Source organism: Schistocerca serialis, chromosome 4, assembly GCF_023864345.2.
Source record: "Schistocerca serialis cubense isolate TAMUIC-IGC-003099 chromosome 4, iqSchSeri2.2, whole genome shotgun sequence".
NCBI classification, from domain to species: domain Eukaryota; kingdom Metazoa; phylum Arthropoda; class Insecta; order Orthoptera; family Acrididae; genus Schistocerca; species Schistocerca serialis.
The window spans coordinates 599942385-599960751 of NC_064641.1; the positions used below are offsets into that span (position 1 = coordinate 599942385).

The following is an 18367-nucleotide window of genomic DNA, read 5'->3' on the forward strand; positions in this document are numbered from 1 at the left end:
TGGGTATGGTTATTATAGTGGCTTCAAGCCAATGTCTGGACAATGCGCCATCCCTCCAGATCCAATTATACATATGATGTAGAAAGTGCTTGCCACCAAGAGATAGGTGCTGCAAGATCTGAATGTGAATATCATCTGGTCCTGGAGTGGAGGATCGTGATGAGGTGAGAGCATGTTTGAGCTCCCTCATAGTAAAAACGAGATTGTGGCATTCGCAATTCTGTGAGGGCAAAGATCTCTCCTGCCTCCTGAGCTCCTTTTCAATGTAGGAAGGTGGGATGGTAATGGGTGGAACTTGAGTACCGACCCAAGGTGTTGGAAATATCTACAGAGTCCACAATGACATTGTTCACTACAGTCAGGCCAGGAATCGGGAGATGTACCTTATTTCCAGAAATCAACATAGGTTACCCTAAACAACAGGAGAGAGAGTGAAATTGTTAAAGGAATTTGTAAAGGAGATCCAATTAGCTCTTTTGCTCTCTCTGATAACGTGATGACACGTTGCATGCAACTCTTTAAAACAAATACAGTTATCCTTAGTTAGATGGCATTCAAAGATATGGAGTGCACATCTCTGTGCATGAACTGTGTCATAGCATTCCTCAGTCCACCAGGGGACTGAGACACATCACTTTAGGGAAGAGGTTCAGGGGATGGAAGATTCTGTGGTGGTAAGGATAGCATTCTGATCATTACTGTTAGGGAAATCTTCGTCCAAGTGAAGAGCAGAGTCTCCAGTCAGCTTTAGAAAGCTGCCAGCTGCTGCTGCACACTGATGGGAGATGAGTTAGCAGATGAATTACATATGGCAAATGGCCACTCAACTATGTGTCTGAGAGGACTGACCACCCTAGCTGGCAGGCAAGCTATGCATTACAGAATGAGAGATCTAAGTGTGGGAAAGTGTGTGTGGAATCTGAAAGAAATGTGCATTCACCAGTGTTGAGAGAAATGAGAGTAAGATGGTTGAGAATATCTGCCAGGAGAGAGCCTCTTGGCAGGCTCTCAGAGAGCTCCAAATGGGATGGTGGAGGACTGAAGAAGCCAAGTATCACAAAGGGTAGAAGGAGCTGAGGGGTGAACTGCAGTATGTCTTCCCTGGTGAGATCAGAAGACAGGGTAATGTAGATAGTACAAAGAGAAAATATATAATTGGGGAGAGAAATGTCCATTATAATTATCCGGGCTGTTATGCCGTGGTCGGTTGATGAATTTTGTCTCAATTCCCAATGTGGGGAGAGAAAGATGGATAGCAACAGCTTATAGCTGGGTGTTCAATGAAATGGTTTGGCTACGGATGTAGTCCCAAATGAGCTGGAGTTACTTCCTCGGCAAGAAGGTCAAAATGTACTGGAGCGAAACGTAAGAGGTCAAAGCAGTCTTGAGGGTGTAATTTTATTTCTTGGAGTCATAAAACAACTGGGTATTTTGATCACAACAGCAGCCGTGCCCGCAAGGTGATGGAATGCATGATCAATGATGATACAAGATATTTCTTATATAAAGACCAATTATTTTGGTGACTACTGAGTGCCTGATTTTGGCTGTGTGTAACTAGAGAGTTCTCAGGCTCGAGGATACAGTTCCATTATTTCTTCAGTGGTACCAGTAACTTCCCTGGGTCAATCAGCTGACCCCAGGGTGGAGAATCGGTTGGTGACTCACACCAGCGAAATTGAGGTTGGCTGGACAGAGATGTCGCACGGTGTCACTATTTTAGAGGTTCTCTGAGTTGGAGAAGGGAAAGAACGTTCTTCTTTGTTCAACTTCTTAGTACCTCTGCGTTTGTCAGATGTGGACCCAGATGCTTGCTGACTTGAGGTGCACAAAAAAATCATCTCTGGAGGATTCCTTTTTAATTTCCATTGTTCTGATGTCGTCACAAATGACGTCACCAATGTGTGTTTCTTAGCAAAAGATGATTTCACAATCGTAGTGGTAAACTGGAGGTCACAGGCCTGCATGGCCATATCTTTCATGGACCGTGACACAATAACAACAGTACTGTAGCTGCCAGACAGTGGTATACAAGGCTTTTGGCTAGCTAACTTTTTGTGACAAGTTTGTAAGGAGATTAGTGTTTAGCATCTCGCTGACAATGAAGTCATTACATGGAGCATAAGCTCAGTTTAGAGAAGGATGGGGAAGAAAACTGGCCATGCCCTTTCAAATGAGCCTTTCTGGCATTTGTCTGAAACAATTTAGGGAAGTAACAGAAAACCTAAACCAGGATGGCCAGATGCGGGTTTGAACCATTATCCTCCTGAATGCGCCACGTCACTCAGTGCAAGTAATATCGAGGTGTACCTTTTCCTTCACCCGGACTTCCAGAATGGCTCACTCATCACGGGTACAAAGGGTATTCGCAGGATGAAGCAGCATGGCTGCCAGCACATTTGATGCAGCAGGGAGGAGGAGATGCGCAGTCTCCCTCATAAACAGCCTTGCCACAAATTACACATTTGGCTGCATTTTCACAGGACGTGTGAGTATGGTTATAATGGTGACATTGGTAACAACACACGGGGTTCAGTATGTATGGTCTGATGTTGATGACTTCACGGTCCACCGTGATCTTCAACAGGAGCTCCACTAGATCAGATCTTTTTTATAACCTGATTGACTGTGATTAAGCCCTGATCAGAGAGATAATGATGTATATCTTCCTCAATCATACCATCAAGCAGTTGAATGTATGTGACACCACATGAAGAATTCAGTGTTTGATGAGTCTGTACACAAACACGGCGTCCATGGACAAGTGTAGCTTTAAGCAGTCAATGGGCATGAAAGACTGTCTGTCTCTAGAAGCAAAGCTCAAATTCATAAGTGAGTGCAGGACTTTAGTGGGCCTGCAACTGTAATCACACTTCTCTGAATGATGAAAGGGTTCATTGTAAAAATGTTCCGACCACCTTCTGCTAGTGACACCCCGAAGTAGCGAGGTGCAACTGGAAGATTCATCATGTCTTTGGCCTCATTCCATTTCTCTTTATGAGACGGAGGTTGCATCAATGAAGCTGATGTACTCATCATGAGTGAATCCCTCATGATTGCCAACATCTATGGCATGCTCCTTCCTTCTAGGACCCCCACAGGGGGAAGCACACCAACCATAGATGCCTCTTTACACCTCAGGTCACACCTTACAAACTCCAGACAGAGGGACCAGTCGCAACTGGTAAGTTAACAGCTCAGTCCATCGCCCTTCCTGGGCCTGTCCTTAACAGAGGTTATGCACGAGCCCTACCTGTCGACCTGTGTGCTGGGAGTTAATGCATTGCCCAATTGCCCTTTATGCATCAAATGCTTAAGCTGGCCTTCAAGCATGCACAGGGAGGAAGAAAGACTAAAAGGGAGATCCCAAATGCCAAAACGGAGGAAGGACATGAGAAGTCAGAACAAGAAAGGTGAGAAAGACAAAAACGAAAAGCACCAAAGTCTTCTGATACTTTCACAAGTTTTGATTTCCAGATTTTGCACAAGGCATGTTCCCCAAGAGAGGGGAGAAGAAATAGTAGGAGGACAGAAATGCGGCACAGAAAAGTAAGGGGTACTGCATGGGCAGTGTGTATGTCAAGCATGAACTCATGAAAGAGTTGTGAGTCTCCTGGGGACGGAGGGGGAGGGGGGGGGGGGGGCAGCGAGCAGTTGATTGTATCGTGTAGTGGTGGTGCTATTTCGTTATCAACATATATACTCGAGACACCATCTCACAGGGTGTGCTGAAGGGTACTTTCTGTGCCACTGTCATTTCCCACTTTTTCCTGTCCAAGCTGCAGATGTGTCGTAGAAAGAACGATTGCTGGTAAGCTTCCATGTGAGCTTGAACCTCTCTAATTTTTTCTTCATGGTCTTTTTGTATAGCAAAGTGAAGCATCAATACCAGGCACAACTGAATACCTCATATGCCTAATAATTAAGAGATCAGAACATCCTTCGAAGTTGAAGGCTCTAGAAAAAATGATTTGTCAGATCTTAGACTTCCCTGGTGGAGAGCAGCCAACTGAAAGACTGCTAGTATATATAAGGAAAAAAATCATTACATGTATCACAAAAACATGTTTGGGTTGTATTACTTTTGTTGGCCATTACATTCAAAGAGACTTTGATGTTTTCTGTTTGATAACAAATTGTAAAGTATTTATGACAATATACTCAATGGTTTTACATTTGCTATTTGAATCATTTATGTATGTTTTATTTGCTAGTTGTTTTACCTTAAATATTACTTTACAATGGACCTACCAGTACAGTCTGAAACAACTGTGAAATTTGGGTAATCTGTAAATTACGCTTTGCACATAATGATCTTTTGGTCTTACATGATACTTTTTTACCTTTTGTGATCCAGCTAGTGTGATTTTTACTGCTTGAATGTCGTAGCTTGACTTGTTTTGCTGGGAAGGTAATACTGAACTGATGACAAGAAAAGTTAAGGAATAGTGAAGTTTTCATCTCAACATCTTCCCTGTTTAATGTTCACCAGGACTAAAACCGAAGTACATTTTTAAACAAGTACAAGCAGCCAAGGTCTCTTATGTGCTTTATGAAGATGAAAGCAGATGATTACTTGTTCTTTGTTTGCTTAAACTAAGCCACAACAGGATATGCTAGTGGTAGAGTCCATTGGACAGCTCGGGACATTAATAAATGTGAGATAATTTGGGTCAAGAAATAATACGTCTATAAAGTTGCTTGAATTATGTGTTATTCTCGTTGGACACTTTACTATGTTTTGGGTACTGAAAACTGGTAAGAGACTTGCAACACAACTTGCTGTACATGAGATGTTAACAAAATTTACATCATCACACAACATGAACTCTTTACCATTAGATTTGTAAAACTACTTGACACTTTCAAGCCAGTTCAGAAACTGGGTAACCTTACTGTTCTACCCCAAGAACACTGTAATTTATTGCTTGAACAGTATACACACATGTAAGGCTGGGTACAATAAGCCAGCAGAGTCTTGCACTCTGGCCTATATATTCATTAGTTCCACCAGGGGGTTGCAACCAGCAGGTTGCACACGCAACTGCTGTCGTATTAGCATGCTGGGTGGCCTCTAATGGCTGAATCAAGCACAAATTTCACACACGAACTATGAAGTGGCTTGCTAACGCGAAATTGGTAGTTACAGCGCTCTTCTTCCTTAGTAAAGAAGTGAGCTCTGTGCTCACGTCCAATTATTCTGTGGTCAACATAGGTTGTTGATTCATGTGACGTGCTACCACTGGAGAATATGGCTGGAAGTAGTGAGAGGGCGGACAATGTGGTAGACCACATGGTAGGACATGCAATTCTGGTACAGCTTCCATTTCCATGTCTGAGTCCAACCCCAGGAAGGAGTTTGCAGCAAAGGTGGTGGAACAGGCAGCATGCCGTGATGGATTTGGTAGCGGCAGTGGCATCAGCTGTGACAGGGTGGGAGCTGGGATCCCACTGTAACTACCAACAGTTAAAAGGGGACTCCCAAAACAGAGGGGACAGTTGTGAAAATGTTGGCAGCGGAGGTGGGGGAAGCGAAGGCACTGACCACAAAGTAGGAGATGGTCAGGTAGGGGCAGGATGTGGGGGCGGTAGAGGCATACCCTGTGCACAGCTGCCCACAACAGGTCATAGCTAGTCAATGTGTAGCAACGTCCTCCCTCAGCTGTGCAGATGATGCAGAGGAATTGGTCACAGGTACTTCCGATTACCACCGGCGCTCATTTCTGCCGGCTGCCAAACCAGTGAGCCCAAACAGCTGTGCCAGGCCAGAAGCAATGTGGCAACAGTGCCAGTGGATGGCCTTGTGTCGGCCGAAGCTGATGCAGTAGGTTATGGGGATGATGACCGTGCAACAACTGTACTCGACTTTTATCGCCAACAGGGATGAACTGATAAGAACTGAGGAACCAGTCAAGAGCTACTTATGTGACACATCTGAAACATATTTTTTCATCTTAAGTGTTTATACTAGTCATTCTGCTTTCCCGTTTTATTGAGGTTGGAAAGGAGGAGCTGCAACATGGCAAACAGCACTTTTCTTCAAATTCCTCAGATACAAACTGGGGGCCATTTTCTGCAACTGCTGCCGCAGAAGCAGACAGATAATGCACCACTTACGGAAACTTGGAATTTCTTAAAAGATCAGAAGCATGACCAAGAGGTTTGTCTGGCCAGCCGTGTTACGCAAAAGAAACAATCTGACTTAAAACAGGACCCACGCCTACTGCAGCTGCAATTTTACTGCTAGCGATAAGACAACCACCCGTAACATTTTGAGTTTCCACGTCTAAATGAAAACAAAGTAATTCCTCTTTATCAAACTCTGGATCTGGACCAATCGGTAAATGCAATTTCATGTTGTGCTGCAGGACAAAAATGTATCTCATAATTGTATTGTGACAGAAAAAGGGAGCACTGCTGTAAGTGATGAGCGGCTTTGTCTGGCAAGGATGCAGAACAGTTAAAGAGAGACACCAGTGGTTTGCTGTCTGTGATCAGGTGAAACTTCGACCCTACAGAAAAATATGAAATTTCTTTGGAGCATAAACCACCACAAAAGCATCTTTCTCTATCCGAGAAAGATTCTGTTGCGCTGAATTTAAGGATTTAGAGGAATATGCAATAGGGCATTCAGAACCATCTGCATACTTATGGGCAAGGACGGCACCAAGGTCAAACTGAAATGGTCTGTCACTAACACAAGATGCTGGCCTGGGTAAAAAGTGACCAAACAAGGAGTTGACTGCAGCTGGGATTTCACCAATTTGAATGTCCAGCCATAAACCAGAGACCAGTGAGAAGGAACATCTTTATGCAATAATGCATGGAGTGGTTGTGCCACGGCAGCAGCATCTGGTATGAATTTTTGGTACAACACAATCTGACCTAAAAATTCCTGTAATTTCTTGATGGATGTGAGGCGTGGCAATGCAGCAATAGCATCAATATGCTGGTGCAATGGTTTAATGTCAGCATACAGCACTTCAAAACCCAAATAAATAATGGATGGTTGAAAAAACTGTGTCTTGTCCAAACTGCACTTTAAACCAGCATACTGTAAAACAGATAACATAGCATGAAGGTGCAGCAAGTGTTCCTCTATAGACGCACCAGACACTACTATGCCATCTAAATAGTTGATGCAGCCTGGAACTCATACAATGAGTTGCTCTAAAGAGCACTGACAAATAGCCAGTGCACTTTCCACACCTTAAGGCAAATGCTAGTACTGATAAAGCACAAATGGGGTACTTGTAAGTAGAAGGCGTTTAGATTCCTTGTTGAGCTGTAGCTGTGAATATGCCTCTACTAGGTCAATTTTTGAAAAATAATGCCATAATGACCCCCCCCCCCCTCACACCTCCACATAAGATTTGTTAACAGATCATCAGGGCGTGGCAAAGGACTGGTATCAGTGAGTGACTGTGGATTAACAGATTTTTTAGTCACCTCTGAGGCATAATTTACTGGTAGGCACTTTGCCTATCACCAATGGTGCTGACCACTCACTGGAAGAAGAGGATTGAAGACGATCTAATTTTGCTTTTACTTGATTTCGTAAAGTTACCAGTATCAGGTGGGCCAGGGAAAAATGGAGGCAGGTGGGGGGTGGGGAAACGCGGGCTGGCAGACTTTCATTATAACATGAGCAGCCTGAAATTCTGTTGCACAACCCAGTCCTGGAAAAAATAGACAGGAAAATTCCACACAGAGAGCATCTAACTATTGATACAGAACTTGATTATAAACCGCATGCACTTCATCATCAATGGAGGATCGAAACAGTTTAAAAGCATCCAAACCAAACAGATTTTCAGTGTACATATTGTTCACAACCAGGAATGTTAATGAGCGAACCACAGCTTTGTAAGTCACACATGCAGAAAACTGTCTAACAATGGGAATCTGTTGTTTATTATAACTCACCACCCTCTGTAACACTGGAGTCAGAGGGGAAGAACCCAAGTGCACGTAAGTTTGAGAATTCACCAATGCTGCTGCACCTGTGTCCCCCTCCATTTCAATGACTTGTTTAACACACACACTTCAATGCATAATTTGCTTTGAGACGTCATCACTGCTGACACACTGTTCACAGCCATGTCTGTTTCATCCTCACGCAGGTTTGGAAAGAGGTTACATACAGAAGCAACATGTTCTTCCTTATGACACCTATTACATGTTGCCTGGCACTTGGGACATGAAGCAGTAAGGGCATGAAGCCAGTGGAGCAGCAGCCTGCCACGTTTGTGACGCGGACTGTTGTTTTTGGGAACACTTATTATCTACATGATACAGATGTCTGCTGGGCTGTTGCAATAGTGTCAACATTCCCTAGCGAACTGACTGAAGGCTGCGATGGGTGAGAGAAACTGATTTCTGAAACTTTGGATCAGGCTTCTTTCTGACTACCTGCAGCCTATTAAACTTCAAATGATTGAGCTATGTTCAATATTTCTGTAAGCATAGAATTTTCACAATGTAGAGCCCACTCTCGAACTTCTCCATCAGGAGCATAACATGCAATTGCAGTACAAACAATTTGATCAGCACAGGATTCCTTATGAACATTTGTCACCCAATGACAATAATGGCTAAGACCATATAGTTCAGCTGCCCATGTCCTGTAAGACTGTTTTGACCATTTCTGGCAGCAGTTAAACTCTACACGAGCAGCAATAATGTGAGTATGTTTACAGTGATGGGTAGAAAATAACTCACACTTCTGATAAAGAAACACTTGAAGGTCCTCATAAGGGGCAAACTGACACAACTGATATCCAAGGGTTAAATAAATGAGAAACAAAAGGCCTTGCAGAAGTTTATGTCTGTTATCCCAAATGCCTCGAAATGTTGCTGCAGGCATCTTTTGCAAGTGTCCCAGTCTTCTGCTGCATCACTGTATGCAGGAAACAGTGGCAGATATGTTGTTGCCGGGGTCACAGGTTGTGCCTCCTCTTTCTGCATACGCCATGTTTTGTGAAATGACTCCTTTTACTGCTACTAATGTCCAATAATTTGATGCTCACATTCATGAGGACTCCCCTAATAAATAACTTTTTAGCTGCATCTACATACATACTGTGCAAGCCACCATATGGTGCATGGGTACCCTGTACTGCTATTAGTTATTACGTATCTTGTTCTACTTGGAGACAGAGCAAGGGAAAAATGACTATCTACATGCCTCGATATGATCCCTATTTTCTTGTATCTTATCATTGTGGTCCTTGCTCAAAATGTATGTTGGTGGCAGTAGGGTCATTCTGCAGTCAGCCTCAAATGCCAGTTCTCTAAATTTTCTCAATAATGTTCCTTGAAAGAATGTTGTCTTCCCTCCAGAAATTTCTATTTAAGTTTCTGAACGCTAGCATGTTATTTGAACCTAATGGTAACAAACCTAAAATCCTGCATCTGAAGTGCTTTCGTGTCTCCCTTTAATCTGACCTAGTACAGATCTGAAACACTCAAGCAATATTCAAGAATCTGTTACACTAGTGTCTCGTATGCCGCCCCCTTTACAGATATGCCAATAAACCAAAGTCAGTCATTCACTTATCTCGCACAAACCTCAAACATTTGCCATATCACATAGTTTTGCAATGTTATGACCAGATATTTAGCCAACATGACTGTAAAGCAGGACACTACTAATGCTGTATACAAACATTGCAGGTTTGTTTTTCCTACCCATCCGCATTAATTTACATTTTTCTGTGTTTATGCTGCCATTCATCACACTAACTAGAAATTTTGTCCAAGTCATTTTGTATCAACCCACAGTCACTCCTCTTTGACACCATCCCGTACACCACAGCACCAGCAAACAAACTCAGATTACTGGCCACCCTGTCAGCCAGATCATTTATGTATACACAGAATAATAATGGTCCTATCACACTTTCCTGGGGCACTCTTGATCGTATCTTAGTCCCCGATGAACACTCGCTGCCAATGACAACATACTTGGTTCTACAACTTAAGAAGTCTTTGAGCCACTCACATACATAGTTACAACAGTGGGACTGTTATATGATTGTATTTGGCACAATACTATAACACACAGCAGTCTGCTTGCCAAACTATTGTTGTAGTTTTAGAGAAAGACTATTATGTGACATTCTACTGCTTAGTAAAGCCAGAAAAGTCAATGTCAGTATAGTTGGGATGGAACATCTTTATGTAAAAATTTTTTTAAAACACCTACTGCCTACCGCGAAAGTTAGAATGCCCACTAATGGGCAGTAGGGACCAGGTTGACTACCACTGATTTAGAATAAAATTCTGAGTTACAGAGTCATTAAAAATAGTTAAATAAATAAGCCTTATTTTGAACAGGATTGACTTCCACATCATTGTCTTTCCCTACATCACTGTCTTTCACAGGAATTCGGAAACAAATGATTTGTTAGTACAATTTTCTCTTTTTTCTTATTCTTGATCATGCTGAAAATGAGATCAATACCACTGTCATTAAAGTGATGTTCTTAAATTTAAAATATGAAATGCATGTATCATGAGGTCCAGAAACTTCTCCTACTATATTTATTTGTCTTGCTGGGGAGCATCTATACATTGACTTTATAAATAAGCCTCACACTTTTGTATTCTTCTTCTTCTTATTATTATTATTATTTCAAACAGGCCAACTAAGGACCACGACATTCGACTATTGCATTTGGAGTGGGCTTTGACATTTGCACAGTAGTTATGCATCCTCTGGCTGTGTTGTTCCTTCCTCTCCTGTGTCCAGAGGGCACCAGTCTTCTTTCTTGGTAGTCTATCCTGGAACCTCTTTTGTCTATGCTTCTTCATGAGTATTGTCCGATCCTTCAAGTTTCCTTCTGTTATTCCCAGTTCCTGAAGATCTTTCTCCACTTCCATCAACTATAGTGACTTGGTCTTCCTCTTTTGCCAGTAACAGAGGAGCTGGTTGGTCAATCTATCACGATGCATCCTGTAAACTGTCCATAAAATGCTAGAATTTTTTCCTAGCTACATCTGTGATTGTTTCACAGCACTCTTAGAGCTCTCGGTTGGGTCGCCTTTTATAATTGTCACCTTCCTTGACTGGCCCCAGTATCTCCCTCATTATCTTTCTCTCCTGGATTTCAAGCTTTTAAGTAAGTCCCTTCCTATTGAGTATTAAACATTCTGAAGCATATAAGGCTTCAGGACGGATGACTGTATGGTAGTGCTTCAGTTTGATATGAAACCAAAAAGTTGTTTACAAGAAACATATTATATATGAAAATATGGGCCTGGTCTGTTTCACAAGATTCTGTCAGTCCATATGGTGCATAAAATTTTAATACTGAACACATCTTAATAGTAACAGACATTATAATGTAACAGTAATTATAATGTAATCACTCACTGATTTCTGAAGTAAGACATCATGTTCTTTAGCTGCAGTTCGAAAGCACTGTTCTGATAGTATATCACAATGAGTGAAAACTGCTTCAGCCAAATGGTGATGCAGCAATATGTGGCATTCTGCCAGTTCTCTTATCAGAGAAAATGCATACAGCCTCATGGATCGATTTGTGTCCACACTGTTATCTGAAACAAATGATGAATTTAGTTTCAATAACTGTGTATAATAGTTATTTAGGTGAGTTAAAAAAAAAAAAAAAAAAAAAAAAAAAAAAGAAAAAGATGTAACCAGAAAACTGTGTAAACTCAAAACTTGAGAAAAATTTGGTAAAAAATATTCTTAATTTGATAGAAATACTTTATTTATGAAATATGAAAATTATTTTTATCGTTAATTTTTTATTGATTTCATTTACTTCTACCATTTTTTCTTGCCTTGTACTAAAAACAGTCATAACAGCCAATATTCCTTATTGCTGAACCCAACTTTTATTTTACACTACTCCTTCCAGCCTATATTACCTCACACTTAATTAAATAAAATAATGAACTCTGGATCCATAGGAGCACATCTGACAGAATGTCTCTTCTGATAATATTTTGCCATGGTTTTTTTAGTCCAGACTTACATCAGTTTTTACTATGCATTTTACAGATCCGGATTTCTGACACTTATGTTACTTCTATTGTGTACAGTTCATTTTCTTATGATAGTTCAAAAAGCATTTGTATCAGAGAATGAATACTTCGTGTGTGTGTGTGTGTGTGTGTGTGTGTGTGTGTGTGTGTGTGTGTGTGTTTTGCTGACAAAGGCTGTGGTCGAAAGCTATATGTGACTGTCTTTTAATAGTGCCTGTCTGCAACTTGGCAGTCTTCTTTATGGTAAGTAGCAATCTGCATTTTCCTACATTGTTCATATTCCTACCTGGAGTTTTAATTCTTTGGTACATTTTCAATATTTAAGCAAAAATTGTAATTAATATTCTGATATTTAGTATATTTTTAAAATATTTCATAGTAATTTACACTAAATGTTTTTCATTTTAATATATTAACACACAATATATTTTGGATTCTCTAACTCAAAAAAATGTACATTCAAATGGATAACTGGTATACACACAAAGTAATTTCCAGCTACAAAAACTGTACTGTTGCATTTTGTTTCTATTTTGTGCATTCACAGTGATTGGCTTATTTGGTATTTGACAAACATAACATTACTTTGCTAACCCATTAAAATTTTCTTATTATTCCCATGTTAACGATGATAATAGTATGAGTATTATTACACTGTCTTTAGAAGTTACACTTTAGATTGAGTACCTCAGCAGCAGCTGTTGTCAAGCCCAAGACTATAAAAAGGAGAACGGGTGGTGCACAAAGGAAGTGTAAGAAAGTAGTTGGCCAGCTTGATTTCAGCAATCTAGTTTTAATTACGTCATCATGCCAGATGATCGCCCTTGCACAAACTTTCAACTTGCACCACTGGTGTGATGGAATGCATGCTTGCACAAGAACTATCCTTGACTCTGGGGCAAATGCAGTATGGTTTCTCCAGATCATCAAAGTCTGACAGGTCAGGAATGTCATGCGGACAAGGATCAGAGCTTCTTAAAATCTTTTCTTCCATAGAACCAGAACATTGGGGGGCACTTAACATCAACAAGCTACTGAAAACTGGCAAGCTTTAACACAGGGGGCATATGCAGACAAGGAAAAAAAAGGGTTCAGGATTTTCCTCGGATTTGACAGTTAAAAATACACTTTCTCCTGGGTGAAAATATACATTTTTCCAGATTAATATACACATTTTTCCATGTGAAAATACATATTCTCCATGTTACATGACAGTATACATTTCCTCGGAATTCTAAAACTTACCAGACCTTTCAATGACGCACATTTTATACACCGGTGTAAAATTTCCCGGCACTTTAAGAAACGAAACCCAGAGAAAAAAAAAAACCCACACACACATTTTGGAAAGATCTTTGATGCACAGCAACATGTACACTGCATATTTTTGTATTACAAAAGTGTAAGGGGAGGGAGCGGGAGAGGGGGGAGCAACCACATTATGTTAGTTTAATATACATATACATATAGTTTGGCAACAAGAAAAGCTATGTTTTCACATATAATATTACTCTTTTTTTGCATGTGTTGCCCTTTAAGATATATCAAACACAAATGTGGTACTAAAATTTTAAATAATTACATAAATGTCTGGTCTTCTGGGCCCAAATTTTTCTAAGTGGTTGGTCCTCAAAGTGTTAAGTTTAAAATGAAAATCAAATGCTCTGTGATTTGAGAAATTCACTGCACATTCTCACACATAACAAGATTAATTTCAAAACTAGACTCTACAACTCAAAGGACTCTAATATTTTTCTATGTGGTGACTTTTTTTTATTTGTACACTGCAATACTGTTATGCAGCATTTCCAATCAAGTTTAAATTCACACAACACTGCAAAAACCTGGTAAGAAGGAATACAAATTTCTTTGGGAGGGGGGGGGAACGTTGTTTGTATACAGCAGAACTAAGAAGAATAAGAATTTTCATGACTTTTTCAAACTGTATAAAAAAATGAACAAAGTTATTTGGGAAGCCAAGAAACTGTATATCTGGCAGTTTATATCATATTCCAGAAGAAAATACAAAGCCTTGTGGGCAGTTTGATAAAACATGGTGTGCTGCCACTCTATAACTTACTGAAGAATGGCATTCTGCAAACTTAAGATGTGAACAACACAAATTAAGAAATAATTTTGTGCCTAGAGGAGCAGCAGACAAATGTTGAAACATATCTTATGATTGAAAAATATTGTGTTTGGCAGAAGGAAGATATGTAAAATTCTGCTTAAGCTTTTCAGTGTGGTTTTTGGGAAGCCAAATTTTTGTATCTCATCTCATGGTTGGTTCTTTATTATGGCGTAATGTGATACATACAAGAAGATGAAAGCATGTAATTAAAATTCAGTGAACAGTTGAAAATAGTCAATAGTTTAGAATGAAACACTTCATTTCAGTTGACTTCCTCTGTGGAAAGGGTAAATAAAAGCCAAATTTCTTTCACAAACCAACAAAAATAACTTCATTGTTGTGTAAGATGATTAATGTTGGTGTGCCAATAATGCATAGAAAAAAAAATCAGAAAACAGAAATTAATAACATATTTTACTTTTCTGCAATTACGTGAATGTATTCATTTGATAGAAATCCATTCTGTTTTCAATTGACTTGAGAGCTGTAAAGGAAGTCAGAACAGTAAAATCAAAAATGTAAACATGGGTCACGTAGAGACTACCCCCCACTGCAACTCTTGACTGCTCTGTGCATGTGCAAATCTGAGTTTGGGCGCACCAGAATAATTTTACCCAGAAGCATCTGCCTGCTTGCGGTTACTACTTATACAGCAACAGCCACACTTTGCAGCGAGAAGCGGGAGAAGGTGCTGCTCATATGCGACTTCTGCTTCGCATGTGTGCAAGAGCCCACTGGCAATTGTTCAAACAAGCCTAATTTAAACAACTGTGCCAAAGCCTTTGACACATTTTGCTGTTGGCAGGCGCTTGTGTGTGAACTGTGTTATGTTGTTGTAAATGATGCATTCTCTTTGCAACTAAAGTTTTATTTTGGTGTTATTCTCGCATTTGTGCATTATTGGTGCAGTTTTGTTCTGCAGTAGCAGGCTAAAATAAGATTCTCTGTTAGTGTATTAGTTCTTACCTCCAAAGATTACAAAAATTTAACTGAAAACCAAAACAATGAAAAATTCCTGGTTGGATGGTTGGTTTAAAAGGGGAGGGAAGGGACCAAACTACGAGGCCATCAGTCCCTTGTTCCTAATAAAACAATGCGACAAGTGTGAGAATAAAACAGACAAGACAGATAACACAAAACGAAAAGAAAGGAAAATCCACAAAAACGAAGGAAAGGCAGAAGTCGTCTGCACACAGAGAGGGTGAGATGGATGGCCCTATAGCTGCTGCTAAGCCATTAATGGCCACTAAAAATAGAGATACGCTCAAGACTGAGCCCTATGGGACTCCATTCTCCTGGATATGGATGGATGTTGTCCTCGATAGTGAGTGTTCATCGGAGGTGAGGGTATCATCTGGAGTGCCTCGGAGAAGTGTGGTAGGTCTGTTGTTGTTTTCTATCTACATAAATGATCTTTTGGTTAGGGTGGATAGCAATGTGCGGCTGTTTGCTGATGACACTGTGGTGTACGGGAAGGTGTCGTCGTTGAGTGACTGCAGGAGGATACAAGATGACTTGGACAGGATTTGTGATTGGTGTAAAGAATCGCAGCTAACTCTAAATATAGATAAATGTAAATTAATGCAGATGAATAGGAAAAAGAATCCTGTAATGTTTGAATACTCAATTAGTAGTGTAGCGCTTGACACATCTGTAAAGGAGACCGCTTATAGAACACTGGTGCGACCTATTCTTGAGTACTGCTCGAGCATTTGGGATCCCTATCAGGTCGGATTGAGGGAGGACATAGAAGAAATTCAGAGGCGGGCTGCTAGATTTGTTACTGGTAGGTTTGATCATCACACGAGTGTTACGGAAATGCTTCAGGAACTCGGGTGGGAGTCTCTAGAGGAAAGGAGGCATTCTTTTCATGAATCACTACTGAGGAAATTTAGAGAACCAGCATTTGAGGCCGACAGCAGTATAATTTTACTGCCGCCAACTTACATTTCACGGAAAGACCACAAAGATAAGATAAGAGAGATAAGGGCTCGTACAGAGGCATATAGGCAGTCATTTTTCCCTCGTTCTGTTTGGGAGTGGAACAGGGAGAGAAGATGCTAGTTGTGGTACGAGGTACCCTCCACCACACACCGTGTGGTGGATTGCGGAGTATTTATGTAGATGTAGAACAATGGGAGGCATTAATTTGGACATGGAAAGTACGGAGTGACAGGAAGTTTTGGATAAAAATCAGGAGCGTGTCCCAGAGACCCCACTCATACAATGTGACAAGGATATGATGTCCCCAGGTCGTGTCGTAAGCTTTACGTAAGTCATAAAAAGACAGCAACCAGGTGTTGGCATCTGGAAAAGGCTGTTTGGATGGCAGACTCAAGGGACACAAGATTATCAGTGGTAGAGTGACCCTGGTGGAAGCCGCCCTGACATGGAGCCAGTAGGCCACATGACTCCAGGACCAATCCCAACTGCCGACACACCATACCTTCCAGCAACTTACAAAGAACGCGTTGGTGAGGCTGATGGGCTGATAGCTATACACATCAAGTGGGTTTCTACTGGGTTTGAGCACCAGAATGATGGTGCTCTCCCGCCACTGCGATGGAAAGACACTATCACACCAGGTTTGGTTGAAGATGATGAGGATATGCTGCTTGTAGTCAGATGAGAGACGTTTAATCATCTGGCTCTGGATCCAATCAGGCCCAGGAGCTGTGTTGTGGCAATGCGCAAGGGCATTGAGGAGTTACCACTCTGTAAATAGGGCGTTATAGGACTCACTGTGGCGTGCAGTGAATGAGATGACTTTTGCTTCCAGCCACCGTCTGAGAGTGCGAAAGGCTGGGGTGATAATTCTCTGACGCAGACACTCGAGCAAAGTGCTCGGCAATCGTGTTTGCATTGTTAGATAACAAACCACTTATGGCAACACCGGAAACACCTGTTGGGGTCTGGTACCCAAAAATATGTTTGACCTTTTCCCAGACTTGGGAAGGTGAGGTATGGCACCCAGTGGTTGAGACGTATCTCTCCCAACACTCCTGCTTCCGTCATCTGATAAGTTGGCGAATGCAGGCATGGAGCCGTTGAAAGGCTATGAGGTGCTCCAGGGAAGTGTGCTGCCTTTGCCGCTATGGAGCTCGCCGACGCTCCTTAATTTATTCAGCAACTTCTGGAGACCACCAAGGGACTGCCTTATGCTGGGGGCACCCTAAAGAGTGAGGGATAGCATTTTGTGCCGCAGAAACAATTGTTGTAGCCACCTGCTCAACCATACATCAATGTTACCGTGTGGGGGATATTCAATAGTGACAGCACAGGTGGTAGTTTCCCAGTCCACCTAGTTTAAAACCCATCTGAGCAGGCATCCATGGGCCTGATGCCAGGGCAGTGACAGGAAGATGAGGAGGTGGTCACTACCGCACAGGTCTTCATGTGCTCTCCAGTGGATAGATGGGAGAAGTCCTGGGCTGCAAATTGATATATCAATGGCCGAGTAACTATCATGAGCCACAATGAAATGTGTGGCGGCCCCAGTATTTAAGAGGCAGAGGTAAAACTGAGACAGTAAAGTTTTGACATCTCTGCCTCAGCCAGTAAGAACTGTGCTACCCCACAAGGGGTTATGAGCATTAAAATCTCCCAAAAGTAGGAAAGGTTTAGGGAGTTGATCAATCAATGCAGCTAATACATTCAGGGGCACTGCACCATCTGGAAAAAGATATACATTGCAGACAGTTATTTCATGTGTCTTCCTTATCCTGACAGCCACATCTTCAAGAGGGGTTTAAAGTGGCACAGTGTCACTACAGACTGAGTTTACAACATAAACACAAACTCCACCTGACACTCAATCATAGTCGCTACGGTTCCTGCAATATCCCTGATAGCCATGGAGGGCATGGGTCTGCATTGCCGGGAACCAGGTTTCCTGGAGAGCAATGCAGATAACAGGTGTAAAGCTTAACAGTGCCGTAGCACAGCCAGGCAGCGGAAAAAATTGCTGCAATTCCACTGGAGGATGATGCCATCGTGAGGCTGGGAAGGCATGGAACATTCAATGAGGCAGTTTACGCCTCAGTATCACCTGCTGCCACCGACTTTTTGCCTGAGCAGTCTACATCCATTGTGTCTGAGGGTCTGGTGAGATCTAGGTCCTCAGCGGATGCCAGAATCTCCACCCCATCCTCAGGTGCAGAGCTTGTAGGTAGTGATGGTGTGTGTGCCATCACAATTTCCTTGGTCTTGGGGGTCTTCTTT

The 18367-nt window shown here is 41.6% G+C and overlaps 1 protein-coding gene across 2 annotated transcripts in view; it reads right to left on the reverse strand.

The window, feature by feature from the left end:
- LOC126475376 (AP-5 complex subunit zeta-1-like) overlaps window positions 1-18367 on the reverse strand; it is a 159521-nt gene that overhangs the window by 111965 nt on the left and 29189 nt on the right. For both annotated transcript variants that reach the window (XM_050103199.1, XM_050103200.1), the window contains one exon: window positions 11378-11562. In XM_050103199.1, coding sequence (XP_049959156.1) covers window positions 11378-11562 — 185 coding nt within the window. The remainder of the gene's footprint in view (window positions 1-11377; window positions 11563-18367) is intronic.